This window comes from Miniopterus schreibersii (assembly GCF_964146895.1).
Source record: "Miniopterus schreibersii genome assembly, chromosome: 16".
Classification (NCBI taxonomy): Eukaryota; Metazoa; Chordata; class Mammalia; order Chiroptera; family Miniopteridae; genus Miniopterus; species Miniopterus schreibersii.
Genome location: NC_138116.1, coordinates 7,011,292 through 7,029,960, shown reverse-complemented (window position 1 = coordinate 7,029,960; position 18,669 = coordinate 7,011,292). Strand labels below are relative to the sequence as shown.

Here is an 18,669-nt window from a genome sequence, read left to right as displayed (position 1 = left end):
TGAGATTACATTTTGTGTGGTGTACTTGGCTTAGGTAGAACTGAGTTCAATGATGCCTCTTCAGAGGTTTTTGTTTTTTCCCCTTGTGGCAAGAAATAAAGAGGAAGCTTCATGCAATTGACCCTGTTTTTCACTGGAATGCAAGTAAGACTGAGTTTACTTATGATTAGAATGTATGTTCAGTAGTCCTAGAAAGAGCTCTATGATAGTATTTAATATACTTCCTAAGTATATGAAAACACTGTTTGGGTAGTTCGCCATTGAATAGGAACCCTTAAATTCATAAGTATCTTGGCTGGTAACGAGAAGCTCCAATATCTTATTGGTCTGAGTTGTGCAATTTTATTCAGCCACTTTGGAATGTAAAAAAATCATCTAACTCAAAAGTTAAGATAGAAATTGTTTTTTACAAAAACCTATTTAAACTTCACAGATTATTTAATAATGACCCAAAACATTTTTGAGTCAAGTTGCTGTATATTAGCAGGGTTGACTTTCCACAGTTTTTATGACAGTTAAAATGTAGTGCTTTATTGATTTTTTTTTTTTTCATGAAAAGCGAAAACAAGCAGCAAGAGGCAAAGGTACCTTTTGTTTCCCAGAGACTTCGATAGCTCCATTGTACGACAGGTATGACAGGTCATCAGGGCTCTTTCTGTTTATAAAGTCATCTACTTCCAAGAGTATATTTTGATGCTTCAGTGACTGTACAAAATCTTCAATATTTGATTCTAGTGTTAAGTCAGTAACAGAAGGCCATATAAAGCAAGAACATATATGTCAATTTTTAAAAATAAACCACATACACAATTTATATTTATGGTACATGAAGGTATGTCTCTTTGGGCATCACAGTAATAATACTGGCCCATGAAAGTCAGCCCAATCTAGCATCTTCTATTTATCAAATCTCACCCTGTGATGTGTTAGCTTTTTAATCCTATTTGATGCAAGTTAACATGTGACCATTAAGACAATATAATTCTATAATATGACTCTTGGCTAAAAAAATACATTTGAGCTCAATAATTTGTCTTAAATTATTGTATTGAAAATACAATAATTGTATGAGGAGTACTTCAGATTGGCTAGTCTAAAATGCCCAGTAATAGCACTCCCCTCGCTCCTTTATTCTCCAAATAACAGAAAAGTAAATATGTATAGGTATATGTACGAATGTATTTTAAAGCATGAATGTATTTTATGTATTTACACATGTATTACATACATGTATATTACATAAATATATTTTTGTTAGAAAGTGGGCAATGAAAAGAGTGCCACTGTCAGAGCAGAAAAACCCACAGCCTAGCGCACACAGGAGCCAACAACTGTAACAAGGAGATCTCAGAATTGAGTGGATCAATCAATACAGACATTTCTCCCTCACATAATAGCTTAGGGTCACCACGCAGATAAGCGGCTCTGCTCTGCCAGGTTACATAGAGTCCCAGGATCCTTCTATCTTGTCCCCTCCTCCCCAGCACCTCTAAACTTAGAACAAATATGCACAGTTCCTCAGAAATCATTTCTTATTCGTAAAGTCTAGATACACATTTTCTTCTCTTATGGTCTGCTTTTCCCCCCCTCTACATAAAAATAACCTATTGCTTGATTTAAATTTCATTTTTCTGTTCACCTGTGTTATTGATGATCAATAAGCTGGTGAGAGGGTCTTGGGAAAGTTGTCCAGGAGAGAGGAAATACAATTCAGGTTTAAATTCCCAATCATTCTTTTCAACTAGTACAACATCAAATATCACTTCCACAATCATTGGGAACAATGCAATTCCAAATACCAACAGTCTACCAGGAAAGAAACATTACTGTATGAATCTTTGCAATTTTATCTATTCTGTCAGACATTTCACAAATATTTGTAGAATATCAACTTTACTCCATGCCAGCCATAATGATAGGTGCTATCATTCTGAAAGTCACACCTTAGCATGCCCCACAGTACAAAATGTCATTGTGGTTTAATCCCTCTTTGAAACTCACTATCCAACAAAACCACGGTACTTTGATACTCACAGGGTCAAAAGCTCTCTCTTTCCACGTTTTAACTTTAAGAAACGAAGCCGCGCTATTGCGCAGATCTGCATTCTCCAGAGTTCCAAGTCACTCATGGTCTTCTGAGTTCCGGGGAAAGAAGGAGCTGGCTCCATCTCACGTAGGCTTTCTGTGTCTCTCCACATCTCTGCTTGTTCAAAATAAACATGCACGCATCCGAGCAGGTGCACACACACATACACAAATTATTAATGACATCCTTGGATCACCACAGTTTTCTCCTTTTAGAGAAAAATTGTTTTAGGATGGCCCTGGCCGGTGTTGCTCAGTGGTGAGAGCATCGGCGGCCCATGCACAGAAGGTTTGCAGGTTTGATTCCCAGTCAAGGGCACATACCTGAGTTGCTGACTGGCCCTGGTTGGGGTGTGGAGGCAACCAATCAATGTGTCTCTCTCACACTGATGTTTCTCTCTCTCTCCCCTTCTCCCCCCAACTCTCTCTAAAAATCAATGGGAACAATATCCTCTGGTGATGATTAACAAAAAAATACAAAATAGATGTTTTAGGATGTTTGTGGTTAAAAAACAAACAATATAAGCAATAAATTACATTTATCATGTCCACATTCAATAAACTCAGTGATAAAATATTCTGAATTGATGCCAAAAGAAGACTTCAGTCAAGGGTGGTCTCATCATGCCCAGTCTTTTAAAAGGCACAGAAAGCCCTATATGTAACAATATTCTGAGAAACCTCAAGAAGTCTTCTCCATAGAAGTAGCCAATCATTGATGCCTATATGTCTACTATTAAGCTATCAGTAATTTACAAGTCTAGATGAAAGACTACCAACCAGCTCTGAAACTACAAGACCTGTACCTGATTTCTAAATATATGACTTACAAGTGGTGTAATTTAGGGCAAGTCACTTAACCGCTCTTAGGTCTGATTTTTCTCATGTGTCAAATGGTGCTCATGCCACCTGTTGGAATGGTTATTGGCAGGAAAGCAATGCAATATGGCTACCCATTGATCAAAATGTCTGCAACAGATCCTCCATAAATGACAGCTCTTAGTATTATCACCCATTCTAATCCACAAGAGATGATCCTAAACCTCTCCCCCATTGAGGCCTTAGTGGAATTTTTATACATGAACAAGCTAAGAGCACTTTTTATACAAAATATCTGTTCAGACTTCATGACCCTGATCGAGAGCCTTTCACATCCTTTCTAAGTATCCAAGAAGCAGTGAACACCTGGGGATGGAAGAAAACTGCCCAAAAGGAAGCAATGGTTCCAAACCCAAATCTGATATATTCCAAGAGGGGTCTGTGTTCAGTTCTAGGAATGCTGACAGGAAGCAATGACTGCCCTTCCCAAAGAGCAGAGTCCAATTAGTGTGAATCAGGGATAAGACACTATATATGCTAAGCTGATAAATGATCTTTTGGAAATTGATTTTATATGAATTATACACATGAATGTACCTTGGTCGATAGCTGATACTCCTTCCACTTGCATGAAGACGTCACTCAGGGTTGACACAGAGATGTCGTAACTCATCATTCCCTGGTCAGAAACCTTATCAAGATCACTAAAAAGGTCTAAGGTAACAGACAGAAACAGATACATTTGAGAGCCCACATTGATAACTAAACTTAGTGAATTAACATGTTTAAAAGATGACGCTGAATATTGTTCATAAAATGTGAGCAAAATCAAAATTTCACTGGAATGCTCTCCCCCTCTGAAAGGAACACGTCAGGCCTTTCCTTCTGTCTTCAGACTGTCTGCACTCTCTCTCAGCTCATGAACTTCCTGCAAATGTCTCTGAGGAAATACCACCTCTACACCACCAATCGGTGTGTACTTCTACCCATATTCCGGGTCTTCCTTCTGTACAGGGAGAAGGCCTGTAGCTGCTCCCACCAAAGGCTACCTCTTGACTTGTGTTCTAAATTCCATCCCCTTTGGACATCTCAAGAACTTTCCAAAATGAGTCTTCTCTCTCTCTCTTTCTCTTTCCTCCCTCCCTCCCTCTTTCTTTCTCCTTTCTTCTCTACTGTTGCCTCTGGGCATCAATTACCAAACAAATCTCACTAAAGATCCTCATCTCTAGTTTAGCTTCTTAGGAAACCAACCTAAAACAAAACCCAAGTCCATTAAACAATAAAGGTTGTAATAAGAATGTAAGCACTTGTTCCCAAACTTCATTCCAATGTAATCATATTTAAGGTACCTGGAAATTTATCTGTCCTTTCCACAGGCAAAGTATACACAAGCTTTTCTTTGCTTTCTGTTTTTAATTTGGCATCCGGGATGTGATGTTTAATGAAGGATGTTATTTTTTCTGGATCACATATTTCATTTCTGTACAAACTAATGTTTAAAAGAAAAGACAATTCATTTGTGTTTCCTCCAGCACTATCACAAAAGAAGGGCTTTGTACTGAATATCCAGCCTTTGAGTACTACCTTTACTTGGCTTTAGGGAACAAACAAAATGAATGAGTAATAATCATAATAATAATGCCATTGGTTTAAAAAAATCTTCTGATCTATACAGAGAAGGTGTATAAACTCAGAACCACCACAAATATACAAACAAATACATGATGGAATTGAAACTTGATATATATCAAATAGGAAGACAAACAGAGGGAAGTAGGACATTAGACAGAAGAGACTTCTTAGGGAAAATCGCTATTGCACCAGACCGTGTAGCTATCAGGAATTAGTGGCTAATGGGAAAATCTGGCCAATAGTCATGTTTCATTTATCCATAGTGTTTTCATGTTCATTCTTTTTGCCTGGACACACTTTCTTGTTAGACACAGTCCTCTTTACTCTCTGCCACCCGATTTACTCCCACTTTTGATATTAGCTTCAAAAATTATTTGATTTTGTACCCTATGAAAGAAGGAAACATGTCACAGGATTGCATTGATCAGCTGAGGAAATGGAGGGTGGAAAGTGGTCCATAAAGTAGCCCTGCTATGATCTGTCAGCCTGGGCTGATAATTTTGAAATTTTGCTTATTGCAATGAGATGCAGGAAAAACATTTGGGAAACACTGATCAATACAGCTTGGCAGAGCTAAGCATAAGGCCCAATCTCTCTTATAACTGTCTACCTTTTTGATATACCAGTATTGAAAATACAGACATATATATTCAATTTATCCCTAAATTCCTTACCTTAAGTGATATCCAAGACCCCATTTTCTTTTCAAAAAGGCAGAAGAGCCGGCACACTTCAGTCTCCCTTTGGACATGATCACTTTTCGATCTGAGTAAACAGAAACAAGAGAAAAAGGGTGATGGACGTCATTTCTTCCATGTCTGGGAAATACCAATGAGGAGCCAACACTCAGACTTCTAAAGGAGAAGTGTTCTATGGGCACTGCTATAGCTACTGTCCATTTAAAATTTTGAAATACGCATTAAAATGGATACATTTAAAATGAGCTTATGAGTTCCAGTTCATTTTCATGTCCTCCAAAACTTAAAAAAAGAAAAAAACAGAAATTACATGGGTGAATTTTCTACTCTGAATGGGATGCTAAAGCATTTAGTGGGTATTTTCAACCAAATATATATAAGGAATATTTGGATGTTTACATTAATTAAGAGCTGATCTGAAAAAAAATCATAAATTTTTTATCAGTGGTCATAATCTAGCAACCGTACAGTTGACAAGGAATTCCACAGTGGGAATAGGCTCCTGTTTTCCCCCAGACTGGTAAGTAATACAGGCACACTAAGGCAATGGGAGCAGGGCTCTGGCCCTGGGAATACTTATTTCCCAAATCCGTTATTGTAATACTGAGATAAAATCAGCAATCACCAGCCAGGATGTCAGCCTCGTCCATGAAATTGGTACTCAAGAGGATCACTCGGTCTGCTTTGTGCTCCTTGAGGAAGCTCCACACTCGCTGCCTTGAAAAGGAATCCAATCCAGCAGTTGGTTCATCTAATAGCAAAACCTACAAAGGAGGGGGTATATGAAATATGCCTCTCTCCCATGTTGATTTCCTGATGATGGCATGCATAACAATAGAAAACGAACAAATAATAACTATCCAACCACGGATGTCCAATATGCTTCTATTCATAGTTAAACATAGCAGATTCTCTCTTGATTGATTACAACGAAAAGCTCTGCTACTTTTTATTGATATCCCATCGGCATTCCTCCCCATGCATAATGGTACTTACCTGAGGATCTCCTAAAATGGCAATCCCAAAGGTCAGCTTTCTTTTCTGTCCTTCACTTAAATGTTGAGCAAGGTTATCCTGAATATTTTGTATGTCCAACTCCAATAATATTCTTTGTACCTATAGGAAAGAATATACAAGCTTAAAATCCAGGATGATTCATAGTATGTAATTTTAACTGTTCATTACAGCATTGGGTATTTTTTATGGAGCCTCAAAGCCTACGTTCTATTCATAACAGGACAGGTAAATCACTGAGGGGAAGTTTGTGGACATGATTTAACTTGATAAGTGGTTAGCAGTTTAATTAATCCAAGCACGCCCATCTACCTCTTGATCCACTTCCTGTGGCTGAATCCCTTTGATTTTTGCAAACAGCCTGAGGTTTTCCTTCACAGTAAGTATGTCGAATTGAACACTGAATTGAGGACAAATGCCAGTTATCTTTCTGATTTCCTCCAAGTCTTGCATTTCAGAGAGATTTTTATTGTAGATGGTAACAGACCCTAAGAAAAGAAGTGAAAAATAATTTAACATTGGCAAGATAATACGATTAATGATGCTTTGGAGATATGATTCATGAAAATATTTGCATATGCACACAAACATCCAAAATGATGACTTCACGATTTATTAACAACTACTGATTATTATGTATTCTCCCTGGAATATATGTATCAATGAAATAAATATATTACTTTTCATAAAAACTGGGGAAATACATTCAAAATCATACAGTTCCCTGAAGTGAGAAAAGCTACATATGACCTCCTTCTAATATCAGACATCTTGCCTTTGAGAAAATCATTTTGCTCACCTTCTGTTGGAACAGACAACCCATTAAGGATGTTTAGCAACGAAGATTTGCCAGCTTCACTCTGACCCAGAATTGCTGTGATTTGACCTTCATATATGTCAAAGAACAAGCCTGTTTTTAAAATAAAATATTAACACCTCAGACAGCATTGGGCAGGGCTGCTTCTAAAGACGGATAAGAGGGACATATATTTACATATTCATATATGCACATGCATGCACACTGGAAGTAAGTGTAGTGTTAATATTTGGAATTAGAGTTAATTTTATCTTATTCCCACTCCAAACAAGAGGAAATCCTTGCATAAATTGAAGTTGGTTAGACCTAAAAAAGTTCACGGTTATTGATGAGTGCAAAAGTAGCTCATAATGCACTCTAGAAATTGAAATAATAAATTTAAAAATACCTCGATATATCCTTGGCTAAAATGAAAGAAACCACAGATCTATATGGTGTTTGATGAGAAAAACCTGGAGTGAGAATAAACTTGCCGATACAAGTACATTAAATTATCAAAGGCCTAATCTCAAACAAAAAAGACTGAGTTGAGGGGTGCTGCATTTGCTAGAAAATAAACACAATATATACACAAAGGACAGAGAACTCTCAACTTCCAGGAAAATCTATGGCTTACTTAAATATTTGTTTGAGAAAGCTATATTTGTTAGAATATTTCATATCAGATATGCTGGCTCATTCAACACTATAAACTACGTCATAGGATATTGACTTGCGAAATTTAATTCGTGGTCAATGGTATTAGTCATCTTGTTTTCGTTAATCTCACCAGCACATGTAAACTATGTGATTTTCTTGGCGAGTGTAAAAAAAATTTATCAATTTTAAGTCTAAATATTCTTTCCTCATAGTGCAAATAAAAGAAAACATTCCTTATTGCAAATTCATCTAAAAAAAACCCAAAACAAAGTAAAATTGCATTTTTCATTGCACAATCCCCTTTTTGTAGATTAATTGATCCAGGAAACATCCAGAAGGATTTTACAAGCAGTTCTTAACCACGGCTGCTTTCCACGTGCTGGAGTTAGGCTGCACGCTTGTTTTCCTTTCTTTCTGTTTTGCTTATTTATATTTTCTCATTTTCAACATTGAATTTTCCCCAGTTTTGAAATCAAGAAGTCAATAAAACAATTAAATGTTTTTCTTTACCTTTCAATGCTTCCACTTTTCCAGACTTTTTTTTATACTCTTTTTTAACATTTCTGATTCTGAAATGACAAAAGGGGTGCTTACTTAGACAACACAGAAATAAAAATGGTGTGGATCATGAACAACCCTAGACAGATGCAGTCAGCCACTTCATGTGAAATAAGGGATGGCACCACCACTCTACTCAGGATGACAACGGCTTATTTTTGGAAAATCACTTCCCCTGAAGTAGAAAAAGTATCTCTACAAAGTTGTGATTAAATTACTAGCTTGGAAAAGTAGAACGCTCTGTAATCATCCTCACTTTCTCCTTTCAGTCTTAGAACACACGGTATTTTTCCCCCCGTCATGATGAGAGCATTTATCTGCTTTCTATAACCATCATCTCCAAAGCCCTCTGTCACCTGAATTTTCTTCTCTGATAGCTCCTATTTGGCCAGTGGATCTGCTTTAGATAGGACTGAATTTCTCTCTCCCCTAATCTTGAAAAAATTCTCAAAATAAAAGTGTAAAATTGACATCCCTACTTCCTCACTTCTCACTTCCTCCTCAATCAACTGCACCCTGGCTTCTGAACCCATGACTCTAGTGAACCTCTGCATATCGAAATCATTAGTAGCCTCCTAATCGCCAAATGCAACAAATACCTTTCTATCCTTACATACTGGGTTATGGTCACTGTTCATGACTTTCTCCTTATTAAAAGTGTCTACATTCAAGAGGATGCTCCACTTTATTGGTTTTCTTCCTACTTTTCTATATATAAATATAAGGTTCTCTTCTTTCATTTAACACACCATCTGTTTCTTTACAAGGTTCTCTTCTTTCATCCGATGCATCATCTTTGTGTTCCACAGCGTTCTCTACGTTCACCTCACTCTCAACACAGTCGATGTGTTATCTCATTGGTCCTCATGGTTTCAACACCTATCTAATGTTGACCTCATCCTTGACCCTGAGATTTAGGCTCACCTGTCTAAAGGTTCGCTGGATTTCTTCACATGAATATCACACACACACACACACATACACCTTTAGATCAGTGGTTGTCAAACTTGAGTGCACCTTGGAGTTCCAAAGGGAACTGCCTTGTACCCTATATTAGTATAATTGCAATTACCTGATGGCCTCCTTTCCTTGGAATTCTGGAGCTATTGGTTCAAAATAATCATCAGAGGGATGCTCAGGATCTGTCTCTTTCTCAATGACCTTATTAGTCCTTCGGTGTTGGAAACGAGACGATGAGTTCAGAAAAAATAATGCAGAATAACGGGACTCGTTTCCATCTAATTAATCAAGAGGCAATAAAATATTGGATCAGTAACATTAAAACAGTGAGAAAAGAATCCTTGTTCGGAACAGTGCAGAATATCTTAGAATTTTAAGCATCACAGAGAAATTCTTTTCTAACTTCTTATGACTGAGCATATTATCAAGAAAACTTGATAATTAAGATATGGAAATTCAAAGGAAGTAACATAGTAATCACAAAAGTTAACCAACAGAACTTTCAACAAAGCATAAATCAAAGGTTTGAGTACAGTGTGGTCTAAAAGGGTATTCAGAAGGAATAAAACCAAATATTTTGGGGGAAGGCCTTACTATGGAATAAAATTAATTGCAAACATATTTGTGAACTTAATAAATCATTTGACCACAGCAATACGATTGAACATAATACTGAAATCTCTATGGTACATGAATTAACAGTACATGGAGCAACTGTATTTGTTCAGGATGAATATATGGTCCTTTTCTAGATTTAAAGAAAACGAAGTAGTATTTGTTACTACTTCTTCAAGATAAAAACCAGAAGTGATAAAAAAAAGACAGGTATACACAGAAACAAACTTAACTAGTCAAAGTGGAAGAAACATTAAAAAAAAAAAAGATAAGTAAGAAGACTGTGCAAGGGAAAAAGCATTCTGGTTCTAGTGTATGTGAAGGAATTCTGGGCCTATGGGAAACGTTTGGTTGTTTGCAAGATAAAGGAAATCTAACTGGGCAATATGCTCCTGTAAACATAAGCAATATAAGAAAACTTTTCAGAATAATTCTGAAAATGTTCTAATTTCCATTTTGTGATTTTCTTAAGGGATGGATATCTCCCTTCTGACATGGTCGTCCCACAACAAGGGGAGGAAGACACTGGTTACCTCACACCCGAGGTTCTTTCTAGTTGTATTTAGTTTACAGTCTGCCAACATTCTTGTAAGAACACATTTTTACTAGAAAGCACTTCCACTGTACCATGGCCCTACACTGTCTAAGCCAAAATCATCCTAAGAACTAAGCCATTTCAACTTGTTCTGATACAAATCCTAAATATCATTCTTTGAAAACACTTTCAGGGATCCTTGAAAAAAGTAATGTTATTTAATACAATATAATTATCATATGTATTAAAACGATCATTTTGTCTATTTATACTGTGTATTATTATATTAAAGTGAAAAGAATGATTGTTTTTACATAAACATTTTTCCAGACCATTAAAGCCACGAAGTAGAAATAAAGCACTCATTCTGCCTGTGATGCGAAGTATTTGTTATCCATCATTTCTTAAAATACATTTATAGAACCTTAAGGGGAAAAGAAGTATTTAATCTGATCAACTTTTGTAGAGATCAGAGAAAAATCCACTATTACTTACAGGGTAAGATTTTGTCAAAGTATAATGCCAATACCAAGTACAAAAAAACATCAAAAGCCAATACGAAAAAAGTTGCTATCATAACATATGAGTCTCCCGATGGGTCAGGAAAAGTTACACCATTCATATTATAATCCAGGCGGATAATCTAAGATTCAAACAAAAATAATAATACTTAAATTAAATAAATAAAAATAATACAGTGTAGTAACAAGAATTATCATTTTATTAAGTAACCTTTTTCAAGAAGCCCTATTCTCTCTTACCTGGGCCATTCCAGCAGTGAAGGCAAAAGGGCTGAAAATACTCAAAATCCACTCCAAAGGTAAAGGAAGTTGTCTGTGAAATGTAGAGAGTCCCACACCCCCAAAAAGGAGGGTGAGAAGAAACACGGCCAGGTTGGTGAGGGCCGTCCTCTTGATTAACACGCTCACCAGGAATGCTAAATGTATCTGAAAGAGAAGACAGGCAGCCCTTACGCAGATTCCGTTCACTGAGCAACGCTGGTGGCACAGCTAATTAAGGATCACAGCATCTTTACGAGTGAGTCGGTGATGAAAATATTAAGGAACAATTAGGCTCAGTCCTTCTCTCAACCCTTTTATAAATGGGGTCCCTATTTGTCCTATTCAAAGGTTGGGCTTTTGTTGCTGAGGAAAGGGTGGGGGAAAGCTGGAAGAATTGCCTGGGGAAGGGTGGAAATGGAGGATTGGAAAGTGATGGAAAGAAACGAAAACATATTCAAGAGCATCTGAATACCTTCTGCAGAAAACACCCTGAAAGGAGGGAGGAAAAAAAAGAGGCTGCTGTTCAGAGAAAGGAGAGAGGGCTGACGGGAGACGTCACCGCAAGGTGGGGTACTAGAGGGAGAGCGCTACTGTGTACAGCTACCGCGTGGTGGGGGAGTTTGGAGCAAAGTGAGGGGTTCACGCTTCAAGTGCATCCTCATTAATCATCTACGAAAGTCTGAGGTAGAGTCAAAATACTTTTTTTTTCTTTTAGATGCATCATTTCATGAACTTGGATCTTTATATAAAAGCGAGGTCCAACTTTATTTAGGTGACATTATTTGCTCACACTCATAGAGACTTACACGCGCACACACACAGAACGGACGCGAGAGAGGCAGCCTGTCGTTGCCTGCTGAGGCCACTTGTGCCACATGCAGCTGAGACGGAAAGCAGAGAAAGCGGTCGTCGTCGCGTGAACTTACCAGGGACAAGCCATATAAGAAAAAGAGTGTGAACATGACCATGAAGCCCGTCATGACTACAGTCTGGGTAGATGTTATGATAATTGTAATGAATATGGAAATGATGAAGATGAAGCCAGCATAGATTAAACCCCAGGAGAGCCTAAGGACAAAAAGTGATTGCAATTACTTTAATTTTATTATGAGGTACTGAAAACACAAAATACCTAATGAATAGTAGAGTGACTGCCCTTGTGCCTGCCGCCTAGGTTAATAACTACAGTAGTACTAATATTACACGGGCCTGGCTGTGCCTGCTGGCTAGGAGTCAGCTCTGGATTCATAAGGAGTATGAACGTTGCATAAATAGTATCTTGCATGGGTTCTTCTGCACCTTGCCTTTACCGATCAACATATACAATAATATACACCACTGTAGATTTCATTGTATGACTATATCCCAAAGTTCTCCTGCCCATAAACATTTTAGTTTTCCTTTTTTTTTTTTTTTTAATACAATGCATAAATGCACCACAGCTTTTTCATCCATCCACTCATCTACCAAAGGGCGCTTGGGCTGCTCCCAAATCTTGGCTATTGTAAACAACGCTGCAATGGACACAGGGGTGGCATATGTTCTTTTGAATCAGTGTTTCAGGTTTCTTCGGATATATTCCCAGAAGTGGAATTGCTGGGTCATAAGGCAGCTCCATTTTTAATTTTTTGAGGAAACTCCATACTGCTTTCCACAGTGGCGGCACCAGTCTGCATCCCCGCCAGCAGTGCACGAGGGCTCCCTTTTCCCCACACCCTCCCCAGCACTTGCTATTTATTGATTTACTGATGATAGCCATTCTGACAGGTGTGAGGTGATATCTCAGTGTGGTTTTAATTTGCAGTTCTCTGATTAGTGACATAGAGCATCTTTTCATATATCTCTTGGCCATCTGTGTGTCCTCTTTGGAGAAGTGTCTATTTGGGTCCTTTGCCCATTTTTTAAATTAGATTGCTTGTTTTTTTGGTGTTGAGTTTTATAAGTTCTTAATAAATTTTGGATATTAACCCTTTACCAGATATATTATTGGTGAAATACTCTCCCAGTCAGTGAGTTGTTTTTTCATTTTGTTGATGGTTTCCTTTGCTGTGTAAAAACTTTTTAGTTTGATATAGTTTAATTTTTAATTTTAGTTTGATATTGTTTAATTTTTTTCTTTTGTTTTTCTTGGCCTGTGAGATACGTTGCTATGAAAAAATATTGCTGTGAGACTTCTTTTTAAATTTCATGTCTTTACAATGAGTCAGCCTGCATTAGAAATATCAGCAGTTTAGAAAAAGCATACCATGTTCTGCAGAATCCACTTCCTGAGAACATACAGGAACTACAGTAGGTAGGAATTGAAAAACCACAGGGTAGGGGAATTACAAGTACAGGAAACGCAAACATTATCTAGAACAAGGAACTCATTGCAGAGTTGGGGGTAGGGGTCGGAGAGATGTTACTGAACTCAAGATAACTTTCATGACAAAAGAAGAGCAATTCAGACATGACACTTAAAGAATAAATACTGATTACATTTCACAGTTATTACATGAGTAAAAAAAGTCATAAAACTTGCAAAAGACATTCTGTACTTCCTAAAAAGCTTCAGAATTTTTTCCTTCTTAGTTTTAAGGAGATATATATATATATATATATATATATATATATATATATATATATGTAGTATATAGGGTGTCCCGAAGAAATATATACACACTTTAACAGCTGAGAACTCAAAATAAACTGTATGTTAATGACTTTATAATCATTCAAAATGTGTATACATTTTTGGGGGACACTGTATATATTCATTTTGCTAAGTTTTAGGTTACATGCTTACTAAGAAGTATTTATCCTGAGAATGAATCCACCTCTACATATCCAATACCTTTGGATTTGAATCTAGAGTTGACTTGGTCCTACCTATTTCAGGTGACTGCAGAGATGCTGCCCCACAAGACATGCCCTGGACTGAAAGAGGATCTTTTCTATACAGGTCCACTCTCTCTTCCTCCCTCACAGGCTCCACCTATTCCTTTGTACTTCCCAAAGCTCCACTACAAAAAACTCTCTTCTTCTTTCTATTTAATTGAAAGACAGTTTCCTCTTTTTCTGTTTCACATGTCATATGTATCAGAATCAAAACTCTCTGTCTTTACAATGAGTCAGCCTGCATTAGAAATATCAGCAGTTTAGAAAAAGCATACCATGTTCTGCAGAATCCACTTCCTGAAAACATACGGGAACTACAGTATGTTAACAATTTCCTAGACCGCACTTTAGGTTCAGAGAACGTGGGGCTTTCAAAAGATTGTCCAATAAATAGTTTCTCATCTATTCCAGACATTTCCACATTCCTAAATAGAATTTTCTGGATATGAGGATGATACACAGAAATGCCTCCTAGGTTTCAATATTGAAAAACATCAGGTTTCTTTTGGGCTAAATCAATTGGTTATTTTCTTTTCCTAGGCAGTATAGATTTTGGAACGGATTGTATTGCAGAATTCTCTGCTTGGGCCTCTCGGCAGTTAGAGCTTGTATGGTTTGCATTTCCATCTACCAATCTTACTATTTATTATTTTGCTAGGTCTTTGCCTCTAGTACTCAATTATTTGTTTTTCTTTTCTTTTCCTTTTTTAAATCTTCACTCAAGAATATGTTTATTGATTTTAGAGAGAAAGGAAAGGGGACACACACACACACACACACACACACACACACACATCGACATGAGAGAGAAACATTGATCAGTTGCCTCCCGTATGCACCCTGATGGGGGATCGAGCCGCAGCCTGGGCATGTGTCCTGACCAGGAACTGAACCTGCAGCCTTTTGGTGTACGGAATGATGCTCCAACCAACTGAGCCACCTGGCCAAGGCTGTTTTCATTTTAAGACAAGCACACACACATAGATACGTACACATATATGCATTTCAAAATTTTATAATGGAAGAGAGCAAGATATAAATATGTCAACATATGAAAAAAAGACTCTTATTAAGCCCTCCCTATATGCCAGCCTGGGTGCCGTATGTGCTGGGGACATTACGTAGGCTATCTTTTTAAACCATAACATACGATATTTAGTTGCTCAAAAGAATACATCCCTGGTGACCCAACCCCTGAACACAAGCTAGGCTTTACAGGATTACCCTCTCTTCAACACAAGGAACTCTTAAGAAATCAAACGATTACTGTGGGCAGATCTAGCCAGAGAGTTGCCATAAGGGTACCTGGGTTGCAGTCCCAGCTCCGGCGGTCATCACCCATTTGACACTGGACAACTCTTTTACTCTTTTTGACCTTAAAGGTAGCTCTATAATGGCATAAGCTTAACATACTCTGGCCCAGAAGAAGTGCTCAGCAAATTACAGTAACTGTTTTGTTTGGCAAAATGTAACCAAGACTAAATCAAAAAGTCAAAAGAAAAAGTAGCCAATGTATCGGGTTTAAATCGTGACCCTCAGAGACAGTGATACTTCTTTTCACTGCTCCTTCCTTCCTCTTACTCACTTGTACCGTCTGAATCAGTCACTCACCAGAATGCTGAATCTTGTAGACCCATCACTTTCATCAAATCCTTATACTTTTTTCTCTCTTTTGTAATGTTGAATGATGCAAAATATATAAACGAGGAGAAGTAAATCAGTAAGAAGAAGGTAAACATCTCATTTTGAAGCATGCCTTTAGAAATAAAAGGTAACGTCTTCATGTTTACAGCAGTGACTGACATCAACTCGTCCATCACAGAGTGACCTGTCGTGATCTAAAAAAGGGTTTAAACAAACAAGATCATTCAGGTCCAGAAACTGGTGAAATCAAGAAGCTATGGGGATTGTACCAATGTCAATTTCCCTGTTTTACTACTGTCCCGTGGTAATGTAAGATATCAGCATGAGGAGAAACTGGGTGAAGGGCACACAGACCTCCCTGGACATTGCTTTTGCAAGTTCTTTTCATTCTATAACTACTGGAAATTTTAAAGATTAAAAAAAAAAAAAAAAGTAATGTGTTCCTTTGCCTAGATCCCATTTCACCATTTGTATACCTGCTTCGTTATACAACCGTGTGGAAACTGAGTATAGACCACCTTTCATCAAAATCTTGATGCTTCTGGCATGAGTCTACATTATTTATTAGAACATTTCTTACTTCTATAATAGCAGCATTAATGGCGGTTTGTAAAGCCACAAATCCTGAGTACCAGTATTTGGCCAGTGAACATCTTGACCCATTTTCTATAGCCCAGCAATGCGCTGTAAAGCAAAAGAAGAGTGGAATTAATGTTATGGGATGGAGGCACTGGGAGGGTAAGAAACAAGGATCCAAGAGAAAATAGTCTAGAGAAAATAGCCAAGAGAAAAGAGCCAAGAGAAAATAGCCAGTCAGAACCTTTAACCACACAGAACAAAAGGAGCAAACGGAAATTCTCAACGAGGCAAGTTGGTTCATGGAGGCCACAGCATGCACAGGGAGGCTTAGGACATAATTTTTTTTTTTTTAAATGAAAGTTCCATCCCTACTGGACTCCTTGCTGTGCCTGAAAACGTCAAATGCACTCCAGGGCTAGAACTTCTTTTGTGCTCAGATGCCCTCCCTCCAGAGGAATCCATGGCTCACTCCCTCCATCCTGCTCTCTTCTCAAAAGTAAACTCATGCTAGAGGTCTTTCCCCGCTACTGTAAAACAACATATTTAAAATAACTCTTTCAGTCACTTATCTTTTATCCCTGCTTTAGTTTACTTTGTTGCTTCATCACCACCTGACTGTAACGACTCATGCTAGCAGGCTCTGTGTTTCATTCACTTCCATGTTTAAGGCCAACACAAAAACGCAAAACAGAGTAGACCGTCAGTGGAGGAATGGGGAAGAGACAGTTCTACTAGTCACTTCGATTTTGCTTCCTAAGGGGTCCTCAGCTCTCTTCACGTCCCTCTAAGCTGCCTCCACTCTGGGCTACGCCACCATCAGCTCACTATTTTATAGCATTTTCTCTGACTCCTCTGCAATCCATCCTGAAGGCTATATATAGACTGTTACCTTAGGCTTGGGACTCTCATCATGCCTCTGCCCTGATTAAAGTACCTGGGTTGCTCTCCATTGCCCTAGGATTAAAGGAAGCCACGGGCTCTAGCCCTTGAGTAACTTCGGCCCCGCTGGCCCGTCATGCTCCTTGTGTTCTCTGTTCAGTTATGCTGCTCATCTTCCAAACACATTAGCAGATGTCCTCCACCTCAGGGCCTTCACACGTGCCTTTTTTCTATCTAACTTAGCACAGTGCCCCTAGCACCCCACATGTGCTATTTCTTCTAATGTTCGTTAAAACATCACTCCCCCAGATAGGACTTCTCTAATGCCAAGCATATTAGGAACCCCTGGTCTAAGCCCCTTCAAGGACCTTCCCTTGCACATATCATTAATATATCTGCCCAATATATGTCTGTACTGCTAGACTGGGACCTATCACTCTTGGTCACCCTCTGTATCCCTTGCAGCGTACACCTGTGAGCTCACTACAGACATATGTTGGATGCCTCTATGATCTTTTGTGTGTCATCCTCTAGTGGGATATATATGATTGACCTTGGAAGAAATTTAGCAATAAAACATGCTTTTGAATGTTCTCATGCGCCATTGAAAGCATCTCTGTTGACCATCTCAACCTGTTCCTTATGTTAAAAACATGAAAAGCGCCATAAGGATACTATCTATGAAAAATCACCTGAAAGATGATGTTCTGTCAAAAATGGAACGTCAAATCCCTGAAGAAATTTTAATTTATAAAAGAAAGCGTCATTAAAGACGATTCCCACTGCCTGTACAATGATGTAATCCACAAGTATTTTGTCCATGGCCTTTTGATTTGGTACTCCAATGACTTTTGTTCCTGTGAATGACAAAGTAAAAGACTGTTAGAATTTCACTGAAACAGAATGTGATATCCAACTGTGTCATGCTATATATCTATTTTTAAAATATATTTTTATTGATTTCAGAAAGGAAGGGAGAGAGAGAGAGAGAAATAGAAACATCAATGATGAGAGTCATTGATCGGCTGCCTCCTGCACACCCCCGACTAGGGATTGAGCCCGCAACCCAGGCATGTGCCCTGACCGGGAATCAAACCTTGATCTCCTGGATCCTAGGTCGATGATCAATTGCTGAGCCATGTCCGGCAGGGCTTATCCTATATTTTTCATTAGAATTAAGATAAAATCTTTTCCACATTTAAATAAAACACCCCAAAAAGCAAGGGGAACATTTTTATTTTGATGTTTTAGATTCTAGAATCAGGAGACATGCATGAGAACTAAGTGTTTTCTCTTAATAATGATAAGCCTCAAGGCAAGTTTTAGGTACCTAAAAGATTATGCCAGGAGAAGTATGCATAAGAAAGGATAATTGGTATGCCTAAGAAACCAGGGTTACTGAAGCAAAGAAATATCCTATGATCTTTGCCTTATGTAGGAACCAAGAGCACAAAGTGACTCTGTATCTGACTTTGAGCAATTTTTACCTGTTAAAATTTGAGGGTTAAAAAGCAGGTAGCCAGATGGTACCTAGCT

At 38.0% G+C, this 18,669-nt stretch overlaps 1 protein-coding gene across 2 annotated transcripts in view; it reads right to left on the bottom strand.

Annotated features, from left to right (window-relative positions):
• The window catches only part of LOC308546675 (ATP-binding cassette sub-family A member 6-like), a 50,133-nt gene that overhangs the window by 19,546 nt on the left and 11,918 nt on the right, over nt 1-18,669 (bottom strand). For both annotated transcript variants that reach the window (XM_081115856.1, XM_081115857.1), the window contains exons 5-22: nt 17,826-17,990; nt 16,256-16,359; nt 15,643-15,869; nt 12,081-12,222; nt 11,134-11,319; nt 10,868-11,015; nt 9,335-9,500; nt 8,215-8,273; nt 7,048-7,158; nt 6,561-6,736; nt 6,231-6,350; nt 5,860-5,998; nt 5,211-5,301; nt 4,254-4,393; nt 3,502-3,618; nt 2,035-2,200; nt 1,640-1,806; nt 589-731 (exon numbers count right to left, since the gene is read on the bottom strand). In XM_081115856.1, coding sequence (XP_080971982.1) covers nt 589-731; nt 1,640-1,806; nt 2,035-2,200; nt 3,502-3,618; nt 4,254-4,393; nt 5,211-5,301; nt 5,860-5,998; nt 6,231-6,350; nt 6,561-6,736; nt 7,048-7,158; nt 8,215-8,273; nt 9,335-9,500; nt 10,868-11,015; nt 11,134-11,319; nt 12,081-12,222; nt 15,643-15,869; nt 16,256-16,359; nt 17,826-17,990 — 2,567 coding nt within the window. The remainder of the gene's footprint in view (nt 1-588; nt 732-1,639; nt 1,807-2,034; nt 2,201-3,501; nt 3,619-4,253; nt 4,394-5,210; nt 5,302-5,859; nt 5,999-6,230; nt 6,351-6,560; nt 6,737-7,047; nt 7,159-8,214; nt 8,274-9,334; nt 9,501-10,867; nt 11,016-11,133; nt 11,320-12,080; nt 12,223-15,642; nt 15,870-16,255; nt 16,360-17,825; nt 17,991-18,669) is intronic.